Source organism: Mus musculus, chromosome X (genome assembly GCF_000001635.26).
Source record: "Mus musculus strain C57BL/6J chromosome X, GRCm38.p6 C57BL/6J".
NCBI classification, from domain to species: Eukaryota; Metazoa; Chordata; class Mammalia; order Rodentia; family Muridae; genus Mus; species Mus musculus.
This window is the reverse complement of record NC_000086.7, coordinates 151,363,323-151,389,274: the sequence shown is the minus strand read 5'-3', so window position 1 is coordinate 151,389,274 and position 25,952 is coordinate 151,363,323. Positions and strand designations below refer to the sequence as shown.

General features: G+C 40.4%; 1 protein-coding gene and 2 pseudogenes across 4 annotated transcripts in view; 1 reads left to right on the top strand and 2 right to left on the bottom strand.

Moving 5' to 3' along the window:
- Fam120c (family with sequence similarity 120, member C) overlaps positions 1-25,952 on the bottom strand; it is a 131,621-nt gene that overhangs the window by 84,865 nt on the left and 20,804 nt on the right. For all 4 annotated transcript variants that reach the window (XR_003953004.1, XM_011247802.3, XM_030251275.1 and 1 more), the window contains exons 2-3: positions 12,281-12,527; positions 7,282-7,364 (exon numbers count right to left, since the gene is read on the bottom strand). Coding sequence is in view for 2 of the 4 variants with exons in the window: in XM_011247802.3 (XP_011246104.1) it covers positions 7,282-7,364; positions 12,281-12,527 (330 nt within the window). In the remaining 2 variants the exon portion in view is untranslated. The remainder of the gene's footprint in view (positions 1-7,281; positions 7,365-12,280; positions 12,528-25,952) is intronic.
- Positions 4,632-4,781, bottom strand: Gm22248 (annotated as a pseudogene).
- On the top strand, positions 22,741-24,647 carry Gm17845 (predicted gene, 17845; annotated as a pseudogene).

Genomic DNA, 25,952 nt, shown 5'->3' with positions numbered 1-25,952 from the left:
AGCAAATAAAAACAAACCCTGAGATTCCACCTCACACCAGTCAGAATGGCTGAGATCAAAAATTCAGGTGACAGCAGATGCTGGCGAGGATGTGGAGAAAGAGGAACACTCCCCCATTGTTGGTGGGATTGCAAGCTTGTACAACCACTCTGGAAATCAGTCTGGCGGTTCCTCAGAAAACTGGACATAGTACTACCGGAGGATCCAGCAACACCTCTCCTGGGCATATATCCAGAAGATGTCCCAACCGGTAAGAAGGACACATGCTCCACTATGTTCATAGCAGCCTTATTTATAATAGCCAGAAGCTTCAAAGAACCCAGAAGCCCCTCAACAGAGATATGGATACAGAAAATGTGGTACATTTACAGAATGGAGTACTACTCTGCTATTAAAAAGAATGAATTTATGAAATTCCTAGGCAAATGGATGGACCTGGAGGGCATCAACCTGAGTGAGGTAACCCAATCTCAAAGGAACTCACACAATATGTACTCACTGATAAGTGGATATTAGCCCAGAAACTTCAGATACCCAAGATATAAGATACAATTTGTTAAATGCATGAAACTCAAATGAATGAAGACCAAAGTGTGGACACTTTGCCCCTTCTTAGAACTGGGAACAAAACACCCATGGAAGGAGTTTCAGAGACAAAGTTTGGAGCTGTGTCGAAAGGATGGACCATCTTGAGCCTGCCATATCCAGGGTTCCATCTCTTAATCAGCTTCCAAACGCTGACACCATTGCATACACTAGCAAGATTTTGCTGAAAGGACTCAGATATAGCTATCTCTTGTGAGACTATGCCGGGGCCTAGCAAACACAGAAGTGGATGCTCACAGTCAGCTATTGGATGGATCACAGGGCCCCCAATGGAGGAGCTAGAGAAAGTAACCAAGGAGCTAAAGGGATCTGCAACCCTATATGTGGAACAACATTATGAACTAACCAGTCCCCCGGGGCTCTTGACTCAAGCTGCTTATGTATCAAAAGATGGCCTAGTCGGCCATCACTGGAAAGAGAGGCCCATTGGACTTGCAAACTTTATATGCCCCAGTACAGGGGAATGCCAGGGCCAAAAAGTAGGAGTGGGTGGGTAGGGGAGTGGGGGTGGGTGGGTATGGGGGACTTTTGGGATAGCATTGGAAACGTAAATGAGGAAAATACCTAATAATAAGTATTTTAAAAATCCTAAAAAAAATAGTACTAAGAAATTAGCATTATGTGCATGCATGCTTATATGATTTTTAAATAGTGGAAGCTAAAAAAGCCTCACTGGGAAAATGACATTTGACAAACTTTTAGGAGTGAGGAAACAGCTATGTAAGCAAAAGGGTAGTCCAAGCAGAGAGAATGTTAAGTATGAAGCGTCTAAGGGGCTAGGAAGTGCTGGGGTTGGCAGGCCATGAGAAGTACTGAGTGACAGCAAGTCATAAGATTTTAAATCAAAAAGTGACATGCTCTGAGTCCTCTCTTTAAAATATAGTATATATTATCTATATAAAAGAGTAGGTTTTATTATTATATTTCTAAGTATAAATATTAAATGTGATCATCTTTACCTCTTCATTACTCTCTCAGTCTCCCCATCTCAATCATCTCCTTATTGGTCCCAAATAGTCTAGTCCCTCTACCCTATCAGTTTTTTTCCCACACAGACAGAATAAGACAAAATAATGCTAAAGAACAATTTTTACAGCTGGGGATATAGTTCAGAGGTACAGTGATCTCCTAACACATTTAAAGCTCTGGGTTCAATCCCTAGTACTGTCAATTTTTTTTTCAAAAAAATTTGTATACATTGTGTATATGTTTCTGTCAAATACATATTGGGTGTGTCTGTATATGTTTGGGGAGGGAGGCCAGGTGAACAAGAATAGGCAGACCTGTGGTCACCCTCAGAAGTGGTTCATCTTGCTTCTTTAAGACGGACTCACTCACTGGTACACTGGGCTACTGAACTAGGGCAGGCTGGTTGGTCAACAAGCCTCAGGAATCTGCTTCTCTCCAGCTTCTTGGTATAGAGATTACAAGCACAAGCAAGCTTGCCTGGCTTTTTATATGGGGCTAGGGCTAGAATTCAGGTCCTCACGCTTACCCAGCAAGCAGCTGACCAACTGAGCTATCTCATCAGACCCAAGAACAAATTTTATTCTGCACTTTCTCAAAACACTAAAATCGCATGTGGCATAGTAATTTTGTATACAACATACATGATATAATTACCCCCAAATGGTGATCTTAGTTTCACCTTCAAAGTTCCTATAAAGTAATTGCTTATGGGCCCAAATATAACTAAATGGTAGAAGAAAGGCAAATTAACTCTGCTTGACCAGTCAAGATGGGCCAGACATCAGTCTTCTCTTCCGTAAGGAGCTACTTGGTCCATCTGATCTACATCTTTTTACTTACTCCATCAATGTAAATGCTACTATCCACTGGAGATATTCGCATATGTAATCGCCAAGATGATGCTTAATCAGCCAGCTAGGTATCACCTGATATGGACAACTTGACATGTAATATTAGCAGTCATCCTAGCTAAGAATGTAATAACCTTATATGGGCTATAACATGTCTACAGTAAGGATCATAAAATGGGTGATAAAAATAAACAAACAAATAAATAAATAAAATAGGTGATTATCCAAGATGATTCTAATAAATCCTAAATGGGATTAATGGCTCCTCTTAGGAGATATAGAGAAGAATTTTACATTCATAGAAAAGAATGTGGTGTAAAAATGAAAGATATTTAGGTATGCTCATAGCTATTGGAAATATCCTATCTCTTATTACCTTTCCCTCAAATGCCATTGAGTTTACTGATAACTCTGTTAAAGGCTATTTCAGCAAATCAGATCACAGAGGCAGGAGGATAGTAAACAGTTTAAGTATAGTCTGTATGTCTGCCTCTCTCCCTTTCTCTCTCTCTCTTGCTCTCACTCTCATGCTATTTTTCTCTCTCTTCTCTTGTGTATGATGTGCTGGGGGTCAGGGAACTCAATATTGTTCTTCATCCACTTTGCATTTTGAGACAAGGGGTCTGATTAGGACCTGGGGCTCACCAGTTAAGCTAGGCTGGCTGACCTGAGAGCCCCAGGAATCTGCCTGTCCCCACCTTCACAAAGCTAGGATTATAAGCATGTGCCACCATTCCTGATTTTTTGTTTTGCCTTGTTTTTCATGAGACTTTTCAAAGTCTCGACCTTATGTTTATGCAGGAGGCCCTTTATCAGTGGAGCCATCTTCCACACCTAGCCCCTAGATGATTCTTTACTATAAGAAGAAAACCAGTGAGTTTGGAGTTAGACAGATGCTTAATTGGCAAATGTTTGCTGTACTAATACAAAACCTGGGCTCAGATGCTGAGTATTTATTTTTATAAGATAGATATGGCAGCATATACCTTTTATCCCAGTGCTAGGAACACACACACACACACACACACACACACACACACACACACACAATTTTTATTTTATTTGTAAACCTGAATTATGCACAGCCATCCATAGTAAAATGTGCTTATAGCTTAGCACTCAGGAGGCAGAAGAGGGATTGATTTTCAGTTCTAGGCTAGTTAGCATCAGGCACTATCTCCAATTTTTAAAAAAAGATTGGAGCTAGAGCAATAACTCATGGAGAGATGGCTCAGGGTTTAAGAGCACTGGCTGCTCTTCTAGAGGTCTAGGTCCAATCTCCAGCACCCACATGGAAGCTCAAAAACATATATAACTCCAGTTCCAAGGGATCCAATGCTGCTTCTGGCTCCTGCAGGCACTATGCACATATGCAGTACACAGACATACATGCAGACAAAACACCCATCATATAAGATAAATAAATTTCAATTGAAAAATATACAAATAAAAACTTTTTAAAGAATCATGCTTGTATATCAAATAGGAAACAACCAATGAAGAGAGAGAGAGAGAGAGAAAGAGAGAGAGAGAGAGAGAGAGAGAGAATGGAATGATGTCAGAGACAGGAAAACTGCTGAACTGCTACCCTTAAGCTGGCAAGAGTGAATAGGACCTTTAAGGAAGAGCTTGCCTTAGATGGGACATGGACAAGTCATGGCCATCAGACGCTAGCTTAACCCAGAAACACAGATTAAAATGGGGTAGGTGAAGAGGAAAGAACGTTCCCAGACATCCTCTCCCTGTCACTTCCATTTGCTCAGTGAAATAACAAGTGAGATCATGCAAAGTGAGTGAGCCAATATGGAGAATGTATTAGAGGCTAAGGGAAAGAGAAAGTATAAACTCATTTTCTAGACATCGGAAAACAGGAGATTAATATCATCACCAGATGGCAAGTGCCAACTGGTGTCAGTTCTTCAGGCTTCGGAGCAGTAAACTTATTTTTTAATATTTGCTAAACAATTAATAAAAATGATCACATCACGCATTTGATGTACATGTCTTTAGTCAGCTTAGGTATCTAGTCAGATGATTAGCAACTGTATTTCTGCTTCTGTCAATTTTCTGACTCTGTTCTTTATCCATTTTTTTTCACTGTTGAGGTATTAATATTTTGCTTTGCCATTTTGTGTGATTTCTTAAGTTATGGGTACTATCAGAACTAATTTTTATCTGCATGTAAAATATAGTTTTAATTTATTTTAAGAGTAAAGTATGACCATAGTCTCAGACTACTATGAATTATGCAGTCAAGTTTCCCACATTTTAGGATATCACAGAAGTGTAACAGAAGAGCCTTGCTTTGCTAAAACTACCTTCTTGATTGTGGTATCTCCACTACCAGGTAAGTATTGCATATGAAATATTTAAAATCTCCAAGTGAGGACGCCTCAATCCTACTTGGGAGGGAGAAGAAAGCAATCACAAGTGGGGAAGGATGGAGGGACAGGGGAGGGGAACCTGATCTGGTATTGGGTGGGGGAAAAGAACTGAAGCCCTGAGGGCCAGCAGAAAGAATGGAAAGAGGCAGCCTCTGGAGATAAGAGGCTGGGGGCCTATCCAGAATCTCTGTGGGACCATCGCACAGTCACACCTCTGACCCATAACTGTTCCTGTCTGAATGAATTACAGGGATGGAAATGGAGAAGAGCCTGAGGAAAAGAATGTCCAGCGACAGGCCCAAAGTGGGATCCAGCTTGGGGCAGGGGGGCAAGGCCTGACACTGTTACTGAGGCTATGGAGTGCTCACAAAAAGGGACCTAGCATGACCGCAGTCTGAAAGACCGAACAAGCAGATGAAAGAGTCAGATGCAGATATTTGCACACAACCAATGGACAGAAGCAGCTGACCCCTATTGTTGAATTAGGGAAGGCTGAAAGAACCTGAGGAGATGGGCAATCCTGGAGGAGGACCAGCAGTCTCAATTAATCTAGACCGCTGAGATCTCTCAAACACTGAGCCACCAAACAGACAGCATACACCAGCTGATATGAGGCCCCCAACACACATGCAGTAGAGGACTTCCGTGTCTGTGTTCATTCAGAGCTGATGCACCTAACCCTCAAGAGACTGGAGACCCCAAGGAGTTTAGAAGTCAGGTGGGATGGGGGTGGGGACATCCACATGGAGACAGGGGGGAGGAGAGAGGGTGTGGGATGTGGAACAGTCGGAGGGTAGATGGGGAAGGGGAGGAATAAAATATGGAGTGTAAAAAATTAATTAATTGATTAATTTAAAAAAAGAAATATTTGCAAAAATTCAGGTGACAGCAGATGCTGGCGAGGATATGGAGAAAAGGGAACACTCCTCCATTGCTGGTGGGATTGCAAGTTTGTACAACCACTCTGGAAGTCAGCCTGACGGTTCTTTGAAAATTGGACATAGTACTAGCGGAAGATCCATCAATATCTCTCCTGGGCATATATCCAGAAGATGTTCCAACTGGTAAGAAGGACACATGCTCCACTATGTTCATAGCAGCCTTATTTATAATAGCCAGAAGCTGCAAAGAACCCAGATGTCCCTCAACAGAGGAATGGATACAGAAAATGTGGTACAATTATACAATGGAGTACTACTCAGCTATTAAAAACAATGAATTTATGAAATTCTTGGGCAAATGGATGTATCTGGAGGATATCATACTGAGTGAGGTAACCCAATCACAAAACAAGTCACTCGATATGCACTCACTGATAAGTGGATATTAGCCCAGAAACTTAGAATACCCAAGATACAATTTACAAAACACAAGAAAATCAGGAAGAGGGAAGACCAATGAGTGGATACTTCATTCCTCCTTAGAATGGGGAACAAAATACCCATGGAAGGAGTTACAGAGACAAAGTTTGGAGCTAAGAAGAAATGATGGACTTTCCAGAGAAGACCCCACTCAGGGATCCATCCCATAATCAGCCACCAAAACCAAACACTATAGCATATGCCAGGAAGATTTTGCTGAAAGGACCCTGATATAGCTGTCTTGTGTGAGTCTAGCCCAGTGCCTGACAAATACTCAAGTGGATGCTCACACTCATCTATTGGATGGAACACAGGGCCCCCAATGGAGGAGGTAGAGAAAGTACCCAAGGAGTTGAAGGGGTCTGCAACCCTATAGGTGGAACAACAATATGAACTAACCAGTACCCCCAGAGCTCGAGTTTCTAGCTGCATATGGAGCAGAAGATGGCCTAGTTGGCCATCATTGGGAAGAGAGGCCCCCTAAGTCTTGCAAACTTTATATGCCCCAGTACAGGGGAATGCCAGGGCCAAGAAATGGGAGTGGGTGGGTAGGGGAGCAGGGCGGAGGGAGGGTATAGGGGACTTTTGGGATAGCATTTGAAAAGTAAATGAAGAAAATATCTAAAAAAATTGAAAAAAAAGAAATATTTAAAATCTAATGGAAAAGGACAACAATGAGCATGCCAAACTGCATGGAGAAAATCCTATGAGGCCTCAATCCTACACAAAGAACTACAGGCAAGTACTTCTGAAAGCTGAGAATGAGAGACGTGACCCTCTCCAGGGAAGAGTATACCAATTGGTTGTTCAGTGCCAAATTGTCAGCCCTGGAAACACATATACACATCAAGTTATATATAGGAAAATACATATACATACAAATATATGTATACATGCAATAACAACTGACTTTTAAAGGGGGGACCATAAGCTTGAAGGAGAGTGAGAAGGGTTTATAGCAGCGTTCAGAGGGACGAAAGGGAAGGGCTAAGTGATGTAATTAAAATGTGACCTTGGAAACAAACAAAGAAGTCTTCTATTCTATTCCATCAAAGTTCAATCAAAACTTGATGTCTACTAATTGTACAGGGACAAAATCAGGCACATTACCTTAAGTGATGCAAGAGGATGTTCTGGTCCCAAAAGGCTCCAGTGAAATGCAGCCAAGTCTTCATCCGGTAGAATGTGGTTACCTATAAAATACATTTCATTTATTTACTACACAAATGTGAGCATAGATCTTTTAGGTCATAAAGGAGATCCTTCTGGGAGAGGAAGTAGCTGAACAAAACATGGGCCTGTCTTCTTTTTATTTTCTTTTTGAGACCGGATCTCACTAAGTAGCCTCTAGCTAGCCTGAAACTCACTCTGTAGCCCACTCTGGACACAAATGCATAGAGATCCACCTGCCTCTGATTCTCAAGTGCTGGGATAAAAGGCATGAACAATAATACCCAGTAGGCCTATATTCTTAATGTAATAATTAATTATAGTAACTTTTTATTAGATATTTTCTTTATATACATTTCAAATGTTATCCTGAAAGTTCCCTATACCCTCCCCCACCCTGCTCCCCTAACCACCCACTCCCATTTCTTGGCCCTGGCATTCCCCTGTACTGGGGCATATAAAGTTTGCAATACCAAGGGGCCTCTCTTCCCAATGATGGCCAACTAGGCCATCTTCTGCTACATATACAGCTAGAGATAGGAGCTCTGGGGGTACTGGGTAGTTCATATTGTTGTTCCACCTATAGGGTTGCAGAACCCTTCAGTTCCTTGGGTGCTGTCTCTAGCTTCTCCATTGGGGGCCCTGTGTTCCATCTTATAGATGACTGTGATCATCCACTTCTGTGTTTGCCAGGCACTGGCATAGCCTCACAAGAGACAGCTATAACAGGGTCCCTTCAGCAAAATCTTGCTGGCATATGCAATAGTATCTGGGTTTGGTGGCTGATTATGGGATGGATCCCCGGGTGGGGTATTCCCTGGATAGTCCATCCTTTCATCTTAGTTCCAAACTTTGTCTCTGTAACTCCTTCCATGGGTATTTTGTTCCCTATTCTAAGGAGGAATGAAGTATCCACTCATTGGTCTCCCCTTTTCCTGATTTTTCTTGTGTTTTGCAAATTGTATCTTGGGTGTTCTAAGTTTCTGGGTTAATATCCACTTATCAGTGAGTGCATATCTAATGACTTGTTTTGTGATTGGGTTACCTCACTCAGTATAATATCCTCCAGATCCATCCATTTGCCCAAGAATTTCATAAATTCATTCTTTTTAATAGCGGAGTAGTACTCCATTGTGTAAATGTACCACATTTTCTGTATCCATTCTTCTGTTGAGGGACATCTGGGTTCTTTGAAGCTTCTGGCTATTATAAATAAGGCTGCTATGAACATAGTGGAGCATGTGTTCTTATTACCAGTTGGAACATCTTCTGGGTATATGCCCAGGAGAGGTATTGCGGAATCCTCCGGTAGTACTATGTCCAATTTTCTGAGGAACCGCCAGACTGACTTCCAGAGTGGTTGTACAAGCTTGCAATCCCACCAACAATGGAGGAGTGTTCCTCTTTCTCCACATCCTCGCCAGCATCTGCTGTCACATGAATTTTTGATCTTAGCCATTCTGACTGGTGTGAGGTAGAATCTCAGGGTTGTTTTGATTTGCATTTCCCTGATGATTAAGAATGTTGAACATTTTTTCAGGTGCTTCTCAGCCATTCAGTATTCCTCAGTTGAGAATTATTTGTTTAGCTCTGAACCCCATTTTTAATGGGGTTATTTGAATTTCTGGAGTCCAGCTTCGTGAGCTCTTTGTATATATTGGATATTAGTCCCCTATCAGATTTAGGATTGGTAATAATCCTTTCCCAATCTGTTGATGGCCTTTTTGTCTTATTGACAGTGTCTTTTGCCTTACAGAAGCTTTGCAATTTTTTTATTTTGTTTTTTTTATTAGGTATTTATTTCATTTACATTTCCAATGCTATCCCAAAAGTCCCCCACCCGCTCCCCCACCCACTCCCCTACCCACCCACTCCCACTTCTTGGCCCTGGCATTCCCCTGTACTGAGGCATATAAAGTTTGCACGACCAATGGGCCTCTTTCCACTGATGGCCAACTAGGCCATCTTCTGATACATATGCAGTTAGAGACATGAGCTCTGGGGGATATTGGGTAGTTCATATTGTTGATCCACCTATAGGGTTGCAGATCCCTTTAGCTCCTTGGGTACTTTCTCTAGCTCCTCCATTGGGGGCCCTGTGATCCATCCAATAGCTGACTGTGAGCATCCACTTCTGTGTTTGCTAGGCCCTGGCATAGTCTCACAAGAGATAGCTATATCTGGGTCCTTTCAGCAAAATCTTGCTAGTGTATGGAATGGTGTCAGCATTTGGAGGCTGATTATGGGATGGATCCCCGGATATAGCAGTCTCTAGATGGTCCATCCTTTTGTCTCATCTCCAAACTGTGACTCTGTAACTCCTTCCATGGGTGTTTTGTTCCCAATTCTAAGAAGGGGCAAAGTGTCCACACTTTGGTCTTCATTCTTCTTGAGTTTCATGCATTTAGCAAATTGTATCTTAATCTTACTAACAAAAACCAAGACCACTCACCATCATCAGAACCCAGTACTCCCACCTCAGCCAGTCCAGGGCACCCCAACACACCTGAAAACCTAGACCCGGATTTAAAGACATATCTTATGATGATGGTAGAAGATATCAAGAAGGTCTTTAATAACTCATTTAAAGAAGCTTTGCAATTTTATGTGGTCCCATTTGTTAATTCTTGATCTTACAGCAAAAGCCATTGCTGTTCTGTTTAGTAATTTTTTCCCTGTGCCCATGTCTTTGAGGCTTTTCCCCACTTTCTCCTCTATTAATTTCAGTGTCTATGGTCTTATGTGGAGGTCTTTGATCCACTTACACTTGAGCTTTGTACAAGAAGATAAGAATGGATCAATTTGCATTCTTTTACATGACAACCGCCAGTTGTGACAGCACCGTTTGTTGAAAATGCTGTCTTTTTTTCTACTGGATGGTTTTAGCTCCCTTGTCAAAGATCAAGTGATCATAGGTGTGTGGATTCATTTCTGGGTCTTCACTTCTATCCCATTGATCTACCTGTCTGTCTCTGTACCAGTACCATGCAGTTTTTTTTATCACAATTGCTCTGTAGTACAGCTTAATATCAGGCATGGTGATTCTACCAGAGGTTCTTTTATTGTTGAGAATAGTTTTTGCTATCCTAGGTTTTTTAATTTTCCAGATGAATTTATAAATTGCCCTTTCTATCTCAGTGAAGAATTGAGTTGGAATTTTGATGGGGATTGCATTGAATCTATAGATTGATTTTAGCAGGATAGCTATTTTTACTATATTAATCCTGCCAATCCATGAGCATGGGAGATCTTTCTATCTTTTGACATCTTTTTCAATTTCTCTCTTCAGAGACTTGAAGTTCTTATCATGCAGATCTTTCACTTCCTTACTTAGAATCACGCCAAGGTATTTTATATTATTTGTGACTATTGAGAAGGGTGTTGTTTCCCTAATTTCTTTCTCAGTCCATTTATCATTTGTGTAGAGAAAGGCCATTGATTTATTTGAGTTAATTTTATATCCAGCTATTGCATATAGTAACTTTTTATGTGCTGATTTCCTACTCTGTATCATGTGTGTTACATGATCTCCTTTACAATGATCAAGCCTCACAGTTTTCTCCCTATTTTATAGACAAAGAAACTGAGATTCAAACAAGTTTAGTGACTTGGCCCAAGGTAGGTCTATACTAGCACAAAAAGTCAGGACTGTCTGACTCCCAAACACATGGTACTACCCATTATCCTAAGTAATTGATAACTATTACATAGTTATACTGCCTTTATTTTGTAGTAATAAATTACTGAAAAGTGCAAGGCACTTTGCATATCTTACATCTCTTCATCTCATTAATAACACCATGGGATAGTACCATTTCCAATCCTGAGATGACAAAACTAAATCCAGGGAAGCATAACTTCAGTGATTTGAACAAAATTGAATTCTAAAACTTGGGCTGTTTCAATTAGATTACCCAAAGTGATGTTCTTTGGACTTTTAGGGCAGAGGTCACAAGGCTAGCCTATTTATGTTCCTGCTGTCAACACTTGGAAAACCAATTCAAAATGTCATCAATTCTATAATTTACTTTGAAATACATTTTTAACAGAAAGCCTGCAAGTTGGGTGTAATGACGCGTGCCTGCAAGCCCAGAACTAGAAAGGTTAACACAAGAGGATCTTATGAATTAAGCCAGCCGAAGCAATGCAATGATTCCCTGCTCAAAAACCAGAAAAAAAAAGAAAAAAAAGGTAGGTGGGTGGATGGAATAACATGTGAGAGTAAGTGCTGTCTCCAGTTTTTCCTGAAAATGCAATCTTGAAGAATGTTGCTCAGAAAGTTTCCTAATAAATAACAACAACAACAACAACAACAAAACAGAGAAAAACACAGTCCACATTATCTTCCTGGTCTAAATCCAGATTTTTAGAAAGAAATACTAGCAGCCCAAGTGGAGAAGAAATGCTATGTAGGACCAGTGAAACATAACAGTCTGCGTCTAGGTTCCAGAATCTAACAAAAGGGAAGTGCTATATGAATTAAGATAATGTTCTAGAATATCACACAACAGTTCACAAGATGTTTTCATGTTCCTAACTTATATTTTTATATTCCTATTCTCATCACAAATCAATGTTTAAAACATACTGAGCTTTTCAGTGGGCATCAAGTGCCTATTGCTTTTTTATGGTGTGAGAACAGGCTGGCCTTGACTATGTGGCCAAGGGTGGTCTTAACCTCCTGATCCTTGTGTTGCTACCTCCTGAGTGCTAAATTATAGGCATGTTATACCACACCCACATATGCAGTTCTAGAATTGAACACAGGGCCACATGCATGATAAATATACATACTACCCACTGAGCTACATCCCAAACCAGCATGAGGACTTTAAAAAGGCAAACCCAGCATTGCCAGGCTAGATCCCTCCTGTCTGCCTATCTTATCAATGCAAGAAGAAACTTTATCAACCACCGGAATCTGCTTTTGACTACCTACCAAGCAGTGCAGCAAATATGGGAAAATTCATTCGCTTCAAACCCAGCTGCTTGGCCACTTCCTGCATCAGGAACTGGTTGGTTGTAAGGTTCTTGCCATTCCAGCTCAGCTTCAGCGCATGGGAACTGTAGTAAGATGGAATATTGTAAAGCGCATACTCAGAGTCGTGAGCAAGAAGACCATGAAAGCCATTCTCTCTGAAAAAAGCCACCACTTCCAAATGGTGGTCTTCAAGGCTCTGAAAGACCTAGGAGAGAAAAAAAGAGAATCTGTCATGACACAGGAATTGATCTGTATATAATTGGAAATCAGGAAGGTTAGCACCTAATTTATAAAGATAAAACTTAAGATTATCTGTGGCCAAAGAGAACAAAATAAGCCAACCATATATCAGCTTAGAACGTGTTTATGCCTGTACATGTGGTTACTAACTGTTCAACCCTGAAGTCATGAAATCAATACACTATACATTACTTGTGTTTATTTGAAACCATAACAGATTTTCATAAGAAAAACACTTAAAATCATTTATTTCTCCGTAGCTATGATTGGTGCATATTCTACCTTTATAATCTTACCAGAACAATCATGGCAAGGTATATATGAATGAAGGTACTCAGAGGTGGAAATGGAAATCTTAGTTCATCTATCAATTCTTAAAACATTTATTTATTTATTTATTTATTTATTTGTTTGTTTGTTTATTTTACGTGTATGCTGAATGTGTATGTACCAGTTCATGGAGGTGCCCATGAAGTCAGAAGTCACTGGATGCCCTGGAACTGGAGTTACAAACAGTTGTTAACTGCTCAAAGTAGGTGAAAGAAACTGAACCCAGGTCCAACATACCACCACCTCCCTATCACAGTGTTTGGTGTTCCTCCCCCCACCCCTATCTTTTAGGAAGGAGAGGATACTTCCAAAAGGGAAGTTTCTAACAGGGTTCCCCAGAGGGAACCCACAGAGGTTGTTTCTAATTGACGAGGGTCAAAAACCTTACCCCATTTTAAAAAGAGAGAAGCTAAGTTGTAAAAGGTTGGCTAACCTCAAAGTCCTATGAGTGACACAAGATACAACTTAAGCTGAACTAAATCCAAAATATGTACCACTGCTGCAACAAGCACCCTCCTAACAGCACTATTTTTTTATGGAGATAGAGATAGACTATTAAGTACCCTTGCTATACATGTTCTATTTGGTGAATTTGGAGCATAGCAAAGGCATTTGTATATTGGCTCCACCAAACTAAGTTCTTTGACTACAGATACTTTATCTTGGCGTTTCTAGCTCTACCATTACACAAAGAACAAAGATCCATTGAAAGATCCATAGCAACAACAAAGCCCAGACTTTGGTTCTGCAGTCTATAGATCTTGGTGAGTTTTTTTTTTTTTAACTCAATCGACCTATATGCTTGTTATTGTAGTTGATGCTGATTTTTTTTAAGATTTATTTATTTATGTATGTGAGTACACTGTAGCTATACAGATGGTTGTGATCCTTCATGTGTTTGTTGGGAATTGAATTTTTAGGATCTCTGCTCGCTCTGGTCAACCCTGCTCACTCCGGTCAGTCCCACATACTCTGGCCAGCCCCGCTAGCTCTGGTTGGCCCTGCTCACTCCAGTCAACTCCACTCACTCAGTCCTTGCTCTCTCCGATCCAAAGATTTATTATTATATATAAATACACCATAGATGACTTTAGATGCACCAGAATAGGGCGTCAGATCTCAGTACCGGTGGTTGTGAGCCACCATGTGGTTGCTTGGATTTGAACTCAGGACCTTCAGAAGAGCAGTCAGTGCTCTTACCTGCTGAGCCATCTTGCCAGCCCAACTTTCCAACTTTTCTCCTCCTCCTCCACCTCCTCCTCCTCCTCCTCCTCCACCTCTTCCTCCTCCTCCTCTTCCTCCTCCTCCTCCTCCTTTTTTTGAGACAGGGTTTCTCTGTGTAGCCCTGGCTGTCCTGGAAATCACTCTGTAGACCAAGCTGGTCTCGAACTCAGAATTCTGCCTGCCTCTTCCTCCCAAGTGCTGGGATTAAAGGCGTGCGCCACCACTGCCCGGCGATGCTGATGCTTTGACACAGGGTCTTGCTATATAGTCCTGGCAGTCTAGAACTCACTATATAGATCAGGCTGTCCTTAACCTCATAGAAGATCTGCCTGCCTCTGGCTCCTGAGTCCTCATATAAAGGCATGCATCATCATGCCTAGCTCAAATGATCTAACTTTCATTTACGTTCTAAAGTAACAATTTTCTACAGTCTAATGGCAGCTTCAATATATTAAACTTTTGGTAGGATATAGAAAGAATTTAATCACTGTTGACACTCATATCACAGATGAGGTCACATAAGGACAAAAGCACTAATAGTCAGAAAGCGAAATGAAGTTAGCAAAAAGTATTATAACATATTTATACCTACAGACACGATTAACTCCAGATGTGCCAGAGTAAGAGAACTATTTTATGCTGTCTTCTTATGATAGTTCTTCCTATTTTATGCTGTCCTCTTATGATAGTTCTTCCAGCATAGCTACCATACAATTTGCTAGTTCATCCATCAATCTTGTGCCAGGTGAGCACAAAATATGATCTAACCTCTTGCATCATCACAACCTGTTTAGACAGGCATTATAAATTCAATCATATAGATGAAGAAATTCAGACTTGGAAAATAGAGGTGTCATGCTCAGAGGCCAAAGACCTAGAAAACAGCAACCTGGGTTATACTGTCACTAACATTCTTGCTCTATGACACAACTTTCAGCCTGGTTGAAGATGATTATACCATAAGCCAAGTGATTTTAACCCCAGAAAGCCAAGGACTTGTGATTATTGGGGGTAAGGACAGGGAGGAAAGGTCTATTACTACCTTGCCAAGGCTGGTCTCAAAGTCATTGGCTCAAGTGATCTTCCTGTCTCTGTTTCCTGAGTAACTAGGGCTGTAGTTTCACATCATCTTACCAGGTGAATAACTATAGACTTTCTGTGTGTATGTAGTAGTATGGATTGAATGCAGAGCTTTGTGAATGACAGACCTTTAAAATTTTTTGAGACAGAGTCTCACTAGTTGTCCAAGTAGGCATCAAAGTTGGGATTTTCTGCACAATCAGATATGGCAGTACTAATGATCTTTAATCTGGTGGATCCTCGAACTCTAGGAATATAAATGACAATCACTTAAGAGAGTTAAAAACAAAACCAGAAATATTCAGCCCAGTGGTGGTGGTGGTGGTGGCGGCGGCAGCGGTGGCGACAGCAGCAGCATCAGCAGCAACAGCAGTGGCACACACCTGTAATGACAGCACTCAGAAGGGAGACAGAGACAGGCCAGCCTGGGCTACAAGTGAGTTCCAAGATAGCCAGCACTACACAGAGAAACCCTGTCTTGAAAAAAGCAAACAAACAAGTCAACTTCTTAATACCCTTCAACTCTGGTGTAATATAACAATTCCTATTATCCAAACACTTGTATTTTCAATATACTTTCCACCTTAAGAACTACTAAATTAATCCACTTAATTTCTTTACTTCATAGATAACTAAGATCTAGAGAGGATGCATGCTGAGACAGGACTACCTACCTAACTTGCAACAGAACCAGGATTACAACAAGACTCAAACTTCCAAGTATGGGACATTTTCACTACATATTCTGGAGTAGAATAAAGGAAAATATCAGAATAAAAAAAAATCTCACAAGTCTTTATCATAATGCCCCAAGACTCCATGCCAACCTGTTTCCAAGATGACTCTTGCACCCCTGAGCTTGGACACTTAGTTTCTCTGCCTAAAATACCTTAGTGCCTTTTGTAATGTTCCAGATATTTCCATAGGCCTGCTTCTTCTTAGACAAATTCCTTGGTGATTCTCCTGTCTTCATTTTTCCTACATTTTCTATTACTTACTTTCATTACTGTATTTATTTGGGGAGGATATCCTTCAGCATGTGTGTGGAGGTTCTATGACAACTTGCAGGAATTCTTCTCTTTCCACTCACTGAGTCTAAGAGACTCAAATCAGCGATGATTAGGTTTAGTGGCAAGCACTTTTCTTTACTCATCCCCACCCCCACATACACACAGCGTCTTCGGTTTTACAAGACTAAGACAGATCAGATAGGCACAGAATCAAACTGAAAACCCATCATCACCAATTTTCAAAAACCACATATTCTATCATTTTTTATTCTTATTTTATGTACGAGTCTGTTGCTTGCCATGTCTATCTGTCCACCAATTGTGTTTGTAACAGTTGGAGGCCAAAAGAGGGCAGTAGATGCTCCAAACAGATGGTTGTTGGCCACGATATGGGTTATGGGACTCAAAGCAGGGTTTCTTGAAAGAGCAGACAATGTTCACTATTGAGCTATTTCTCCAGCCCACTCCAAGTTCTATCTTACTTCTTTGTTTCTAAAGTCTATGCATAAGAAACAAGTGGCATAGAATACTTAGAAAGGCCTACCACCAAGCACCATTAGCTCAACATCTGACTCCTAAAGCAGATGCATGCCCAGAGTATATCTCAGGTAGCAAAGCAATATTAATTATTATTTATGTACTATGCCTTAGGCCCTGTTTCAAACCTATCTATCTCTTACATACTAAACTTTAAACAACATCATGAGACATTATTATAGCAACCTTTTATTTCAAAGTAATTATTATTTTACAATGAAGCAGAATTTTATGTCATAAAATTCACATAACTTATTCCTTTTATATTATGTTTCCAAACTTCTACAAATACTTCAAGAGAAATTTCTATTTTACTTAGTCACCTTTATCAATGTGAATTTTTTATTATTCTCTCATTTATTACATCCCAACTGCAATTTTCCCTCCACCCTTCCCCCCTAGTTTCTTCTACTCCCATCTTCGCTTTCCTTGAGATCCACCTTCCCTCAGACAAGAGCATGCCTCCCAGCGACATCAACTAAATACAACATAACAAGCTGCAATAAGGCCAGGCACATATTCTCATGTCAAGGCTGAAGGAGGCAACCCAGTAGCAGGGAAAGGATCCCACAAGCAGAAGAAATAGTCAGAGACAGTCCCGGCTCTCACTGTCAGGAATCCCACAAGAACACCAAACTATACAACCATAATGCCTATGCAGAGGACCTAAGTAAGACCCATGATATCTGTGATCCCACTTTAGTCCCAGGGTCAAGTTGACTATGTGGCCCTTGTTCTTGTGGTGTCCCTGGTCGCTCTAGTCCCTCTGATCCTTCCTTCCCCTCCTGTGCAGGACTCCCCAAGCTCCTCCTAATGTTTGGCTGTGGTACTCTGCATCTGTTCTCATCAGTTGCTGGATGAAGTCTCTGACAAAAATTATGCTAGGCTCCTGTCCTAGAACACTCTACAGGCAGGAAAAATTGTAGCCCAAAGGTTTTGTGGCTGGGTTGGTATTATTTTTTTCCAAGACAGGGATTTTCTGTGAGCCCTGGGTGTTCTGGAACTTACTTTGTAGACCAGGTTGGCCTCAAACAGAGAAATCCACCTGCCTCTAAAGGCAGTGCACTGAACTCAGCTTATTACAGTAACCTTTGTTTGTTGGACTGTGTTCTGAGATCTCCAATGGAGCACATGAAATAGTTGACAGTCCCAAATTCTCTATATACTATGCCCCCCACCTCCCTCTTTCCTTCTCCCTCTGTCTCCCACACCTTTTAAGAATATTTAGTATCACCGTCTGTATATGTGTTTAGGGCACGCTATTTGAGTTTAGAAAAACTATAAACTCATCTCTGGAGAAGACTGAGTCTCCCTTTCTCAGTACCTAATTACTTGCTTCTCTTCATCTAAGGCAGGGCCCTGGAAAACTTTACCCATCCACACTGACATGTTGATTGGTGTTGCCATTATTTGGGTCCTGTTTACAAAACCACATTGTTGAGGTCTCACAGGTGCAACTTCTCTGTCATGTTGAGAAAGATACTCTAATAGCAGGTATCCTGGTCATCTGGATCTTACCATCTTTCTGCCCCCTTTTCCATCGTGTTCCCTGAGCCTTAGCTGTAAAGGTCGTACTGCAGATGATCCAACTGGGGTTGGTAACCCACAGACACCTTTCTGCCAATCAAAATCATAATGAGAAGTGAGTTAGCTCCTACTAGGATAACTGTAATCTGAAAAATGAGTGTTGGCAAGAAAGTAGACAAACTGGAATCCCCAAGCTGGGCATTGTAGCACATACTTGTAATACTAGTACTCAAGAGTAGGAGAATCATGAGTTCAAGGCCAACCTAGACTATGTAATAAGACAAAACAGAAGTCAACCATAAACACCTATATTCTAGGCATTTAGGGGTAAGATGCAGGATAATCTGGAATTAAAGGACATCCTCAGCTACATACAAAGTTTGAAGCCAGCCTGGACTACGTGATACCTTATCTCAAAAGATATTAAAATTAAACAGAAGAAACAAACAATAGCAACAGACAGACAGACAAGAAATGTAAGCTGGTGCAGCCAGTATGAAAAAGAGTCTAAGAGGTCCTCAAATGACTAGACAATTACCTCATGATCTAGCAAATTTATTGAAAGACATACCTCAAAAGAATTAAAATAGGGCCTTGAAAGATGCTCAGGTTCCCTTCTCTGAGAAGATGAAGGAATAATGGTGGGGCAGGGTTGTAAGAGCAGGACTGGGAGGAGAGGAGGAAGGGGGCTGGGAATGGGATGTAAAGTGAATAAAAATAAATTATGAAAAAAGATTGGAAAATCTATGACTGTATCAGAAAGATACATGAATAGTCATAACAGAATTATGCAAAATAGTCATAAACAAAGAACACCTTAAATGTCCAACAATGAATGAATAATAAAAATGTGGTATGGTGGTATAAAACTATACAAGGGACTATCATTCAGCCACAAAATGGAATAAAGTGTGGATGCTACAATGTAAAGGGATCTTTAAAACATGCTAAGGCAAGTGTGGCAGTACACATCTGCAATTCAAGTGTCAGGAAGATGTAGCAGGGTCATGAGCTTAAGGTGAGCCTGGGCAAGGTATTAAGATGCTGTCTCCAAATATCAAAACAACAACCCCCACAAGAAGGAATAAAACATTGTGCAAGGGAAACAAGTCAGACACAAAAGCCAAATAGTATATGAAATTCCCTGAATAGATAAATGTATTGAGCTGGAAAAAAAAAAAAGATTGACTGGAACTGGTGAAAAGGGTTAACAGTGGCTGCAAATGGGTGCTGGGTTTCCTTTAGAGGTTATAAAAGTGATCTAGAATCAAACAATAGTAATAGTTACATAACTGTGTGCCAACCACACACTTCAAAATGGTGAATTTTATGATCTATGAATGATATTTTACTTTTTAAAGTAGAGCCTGGCTTCAAATTTAGCTGTATTCACGGAGGCTAAGAAGCTCCTTAAATCTCACTTCAAGAAATTCTTTTACCTGGCCTGGTGGCACAGATCTGTAATACCATTTAGATAGGAGCTGAGGCAGGAGGATCACAAGTTCAAGACCTGCTTGGGCTATAGAGCAAGTTAATGATTAACATGGACAGCATAATAAGACCATCAAAAATCAACACTATGACAAGGGCTTGGGCTAGAATTTATGGTACTTGCCTTCCACAGGGGAGAATATTTTTCCAGCTAGGTATGGAGGGCTCTAGTCTGTAATTTAGCATGTGGACATAGGGACAATAACATCACAAATTTGAGGGCAGCAAAGACCACAGAGCTACATCCAGAAGACAGAGTAGTGTGATGGTGGCTAATTTCTCATTATGGAAAAAACCTTTATTTATATGTATGAGTGTTTTGTCTACATGCATGTCTGTGTACCATGTGCAAGGACTCAACACAGATAACAGAAGAGAGGTTGGATCCTCTGAGTCTGGAGTTATAGATGGTTGTGAGCTGACATGGGCATGCTGGGAATCAAACCCAGGTCATTAGCAATTTAATTATCAATATTAAATCAAACATGTCTCATCTACTAACCCTGCATTTTTATATTTTATTTTACTTGTGAAAAAAGCACAAACTTTTCCATCTTAGCAATTTTCAAATATATCATTTAGATGTGTTAATCACATTATTGTACAAAAGATATCCACAACACTTTATCATGAAAGCTAAAACTCCAGAGCCAAACAACTCCTCCTTTCTCCCTTCAGCTTTATTTTCTGGTTCTAGTCATTTGCCAACTTTACATACCATACATAAATGGATTTTACAGTGACTAGCCTATTCCTCTTAGCATGATGTCCTCTTAGCTTATCCATGTTATAGCATGTGATGGGATTTCTTTCCTTTTTTAACTTGGAGAACATCCCCGCTGCAAACATACACTGCATTTATTTAACTATTCAGCCATTGATGAGAGACTTCTGGATAGTTTCAATCTCTTTGCTACCATTAATAATGCTGCTTTGGTCATAGGTATAAAAATATTTGAGCTCTTGCTTTTAATTTTTAAGATATATGCCAGGAAGTAGGTTAAAGCCGCTTCATTTTTAATTTCTGAGGAATCTCCACAGTGTTTCCTATAGTGGTCATATTATTTGACAATCTTACCAATACTGCACTGAAGTTCCAATTTTCTACTTACTTGAACACTTATTTCCATCTGGAAAATATAAATCAAAACTATATGAAGAATCCATATCACCCCAGTTAGAATGATTATCATTAAGAAAATAAACAAGAAATGTTGGTGAGGATATGAGAAAAAAGGAATCTTTATACAGAGTAAGTAGGCATGTAAATTGGTCCAGGCACTTTGGATAACAGTATAGACATTGGACTATTATAGGACCCAGCTATATCAGAAGTAATCAAAGTTGCCAGAGCTGAAATATGGACAGAGCCATTTTTTTCTTAGCATTGTTGGTAACTGGCAAGTTATGGAATTAGCCAAGATGACCATCAATGAAAGAATGGGTAAAGAAATACCCATTGATGCACACACACACACACACACACACACACACAAGCAGTGGAGAATGATCCACCCATAAAGAACAAAATCATGTCATTTGTAGAAATTGGGTGAAAATAGAATCATATCAAATGAAATAGGCCACATTAAGAAAAACACAAAGGCATAAAAGTAGAAGAGGGATTATTTGGGGGATAGAAAAGGGGACAGTGGACAGAAAAGGGGGGACAGAGAAAACAGAGGGAGTGTGGAGATGATGAAAGTATATATATATATATATATATATATATATATATATATACATATATATATACACACACACACACACACACACACACACACAGATGTATATATAGAAATGACATAATGACAATGTTTTACACACACACACACACACACACACACACACACACACATACACACTGTACTTGCTAGTATGGGCCTATAATCCTAACTATTGTAGAGGCTAAAGCTTGAGGTTGTTAAAAGTTCTCCTTAGGCTACAGTATAAGTTCAAAGCCAGCCTGGACAACTTTGCAAGAATTCTCAAAAATAAAACAAAACAAAACAAAACAAAACAAAACAAAGCTGGGCATGGTGGTGCACTTTAGTCCTGGTGCTCAGCTGGCATAGACAGGTGGCTCTCTGTGAATTCAAGGCAAGTTTGAGCTATATACTGAGTTCTAGGTCAGCCAGGGATACACAGTGAGACCATGTCTCAATACAAAAACAAATAATAAATCAAAAGTAAGAGGTAGGCTGGGGAACCAGGCCTGGCAACTCATAGCTGTACTCCCAGCACTCGGGAGGCTGAGAAAGGGAGGGAGGGAAGGAGGGAGGGAAGGAGAGAGGGAGGGAAAGACAAGAAGGAAATGAGGGAAGAAAGAAGAAAGGAAGGATGAAAGAAAAGGGCTGAGCAGGCACCTGCATGGTACAGCATTTGCCTATCGTGTGAAGGACCCTACGTCCCACCCTAGTACAACAGAAATAAGTAAGTAAATAGATAAAGTGTAAGGCCAAATGAGAACACAGGAGAAAGCCAAACAATACAGGAAGGGGGTCAATGAAAAGTAACTTCTCCTCCCCTGAACAGGAACCCCAAGGTAATACTTACAATGTAGCAAACAAACAAATACCAAAACAACATCAACAAACAAACAGGGGATGAGGTTCAGCAACATGGATCAGCAGGTACAGGTGCTTGCTATGCAAACCTGGCAACCTGAGATCCATCTCTGGAACCCACAAAGAGGTGGAAGGAGAGGATCATCTCCAAAAAGCTGTCCTCTGACATCCACACTTGTACCATTGCATGTATGCCCACAAGTATGTGTATGTACACACACACACACACACACAAAACACACACACACAAATAATAGCATACATTAGAAACAATAGACGATAAGGCATCGCCCTGTCACTTCTGTCAATGTCTGTGTGCCTCATGGTCTTGCCCCCCTTCCCCCTTTCTCCCCAAAACAATGGAGATCACATAGCAGCAACATTACTACCTGAGAGGCTCCCTCAGCCTTGGAAATGGATGGAGAAAACCTGTGAGAATTTCAAGTTCAATCAAAGATTAAATCCCTCTTAAAAACCATCAGAAATACAACAGCTACTAAAGAGGCTAGACAAATGATTGGTATTCCCCTAAGGCATCCTCTGGCATTTACAGTTGATGGATCCTCTCCAGCTCTTCCATCAGACGTTCAGATATACAGCTGCAAATAATCTAGCATCAGGGCAGGGAGAAGTACTGTTGAACTGACCATGAATTTACCAGATGACGTTGGCCTGAAGGTTTGAAGTTCCTTTTTCATTCATTCATTTAGTTCTTAAAACATGGGCCTGAGAGAAGCTGTGCTTCGTGTGTTTTGGAACTTTTGTGAAATTTATAAAAATGAGCAATAGCACTATTCAGTCATCATTAAATGAATATTAGTTTACTGTATGGAAGACCAGAACATTATCAGCTAGAGCTGTAACAGGCCCTGAGACCTTGGCACAACTTACACCATTTCAGAAGCACCATTCTGATCTTACAATCTAGCACAAAGACCCTATCACCTGCCAAAATGGGAACACAGACCTAGTCTATAGTTCTAGGATCCAGGAGGTCCCTAAATGTACTAACCTTGCTTTTTGGTTTCTGTAGTTTTGCTTCTTGCTACTGTTCTTGTTAACCAAAGTGTGTCAATCAGGATGTGGGTTTGTTGTTGTTGTTTTGTGTGAGTAAAAGACAGAGCTGCATGATTTGGACAAACTCCCCATGCAGCCACAGGCCAGAAATACAGACGTTCTATTTGGAGAGTGTTTGTGTGTGTGTGTGTGTGCGCGCGCGCGCGCGCAGAGCTACATCTCCATTTATACTTGTAAATGATAATAATGTTCAAAATTTTTGCAGATGTAATGATTCATGCTAACAGAATATTGATCTGGTCCTAAAATCCCTCATTGAGATTGCAGATACTGCTTCAAGCTTCTGCAATCCCTCACCTGGAAAGAATTCTACTGCTAAATCTAACATGCAAAGAAACTAGGCAATGGCAACCTGCCCTTGGAATGATCCAGACCCTCTCTTGAGATTTCAGCTGCTACATTTAGGAGGTGAGGCCCAGCATGGTGGTTCCTGTCTTTAATCCCAGCACCCAGAAAGTTGAAACAGGAAGATCTTTTTGAGTTCAAGGCCAGACTGGTCTACACAGTGAGTTCCAAGGTGCCAGGGCTACACAATGAGATTCCATGACTGAACAAACTAACAAATGAATAAAAGAAAGAGGAGGAAAGGAAGAACAGGAAGGAGTGGGGGAGAGAAAAAGATGAAAACACACTAATATTATGTCACATATGCTTCCCTAGATGTTAGCAATGATAGTTGATCCGGAAGATGAGAGCTGGGCAATTCATAAATAAGATGCCAACTGTGATAGCAACACAGTTGTCAGTAAGAGTGCTTTAGACTGAATGTATGTTTTGTGGGTTTGGTAGACAAGTCGTTCTGCCCATGACCAAGGAACACACCATGAAAATGTTTCAAAGCAGTGACAAAATACTGGCCTTACCTGCTATCACTGTCAATGAGAAGGCATTCTAAGATAGTAAATTCTGTTTTGTGTTGGGAATGAAGGTATATGCTTTTAAAGGTGTTTTTGTTTTGCCTTTCCTCCAGGATCCTTATCTATTCAAGAGTAAGAGAAGTAGCACACAATGCTATGGGGCAGATGGCTACAGATATTGTATGATGTTTCCAAAAGGAACTTCAAAAGTATCTACATTTCTTCTATAACCCATGGGAAGGCCAAGAAACCAACAGGTATGAGCCTAATGCTCTCATTAACTTCACTAAAGACTTTCTCAAGTGACTACTTACTCTAAACTTTGATAATCTAGTGAAATGTGTGTTCTATTATTATACTTAAACTTCAAGAGCTTGTGTCAACAACCAGGTAGTGCATCTGGAATAGATCTGCATTTGGTGGATACAGCATCGAACCAAAATCTCTGCTCTTAGAGAGCTGATATTGTTGAGACTGATATTTAAGTGGGACTCGGGACTTCCCAATTGAAGACATATTTAAGCTGGGCACAGGAGCATGTGCTCATAAGTGCAGCACTCAGGAGGCTAAGGAACGAGCTCAAGGTCAGCCTGGGCTATATAGTGAAAGGGTCATCTGTTTATCCTTCTAATCCTGTTGAAAGGACGGTTATGTCATTAATCCCCCATCCCTCCCTTAAACCGGGACAAATGAAGCTTGAAACTTTTTAACTTGGTCCAAATCACATAGCTAGTTACAGGGCAGAACTTGAATTCTTATTTTAAGACTATTTTCTTTCATACCAAGTAACTGGGAAACATCCATTTTTTTTATCAATATAATAAAAATCAGGCAATAAAGTATAACTAGGCTGTGAGCCTGTCCGTGGCATAATTATTACAGTCATTTGTATCTTCAGACAGGACTATGAAAACAGTATAATAAATTATTTAAAGTAACACCAAAGAAAATACAATTTTCTGACCTTGTTGTATACCACTTTCTCCAATATTAAAACCTTCCATCTTAGAGGGAAGACTTAAGACACAGAATGGGAAAGGGGAGTTGAAATAAGATATTCTAAGGCACTGGTCCTCAACCTGTAGGTCAAGACCCCTTTGGGGACCGAACAACCCTTTCATAGGGGACACATATATCGGACGTCCTGCATATTAGATATTAGATATTTACCTAATGATTCATAACAGTAGCAAAATTACAGTTATGAAGTACAACAAAAACAATTTTATGGTATTAAAGGATCACAGCATTAGGAAGGCTGAGAACCACTGGTCTAAGGGTTCTTGAACTAGGGGCTATAAATGCTTACAGAAGACACCTAGCTAACATGAATGAATAAATTGAGTTAAAAAAAAGTCAATTTCCAGAAATATCATTTGTAAATTGTGTTTTCTGGGTGTTAATAATACATAGAGCAACAAACATACTTGGGTTTACAGGTTAAACTGGAGTTCATGGGTTAAACACTTGAGTTTTAAAACAGACAAGTGAGGATAAAGAAGACTGCTCAGTGGTTTTAGGGTACCTGTTGGTACTGTAGAGGACTTGGGTTTGGTTGTCAGTTCCCATATGGTAGCTTATAGCTTTCCATAACTTCAGTTCCAAGGGATCCAATGACCTCTTCTGGCCTACTTCAACAGAAGGTACACATGTAGCATACATACATGCAGACAAAACATACATACACATA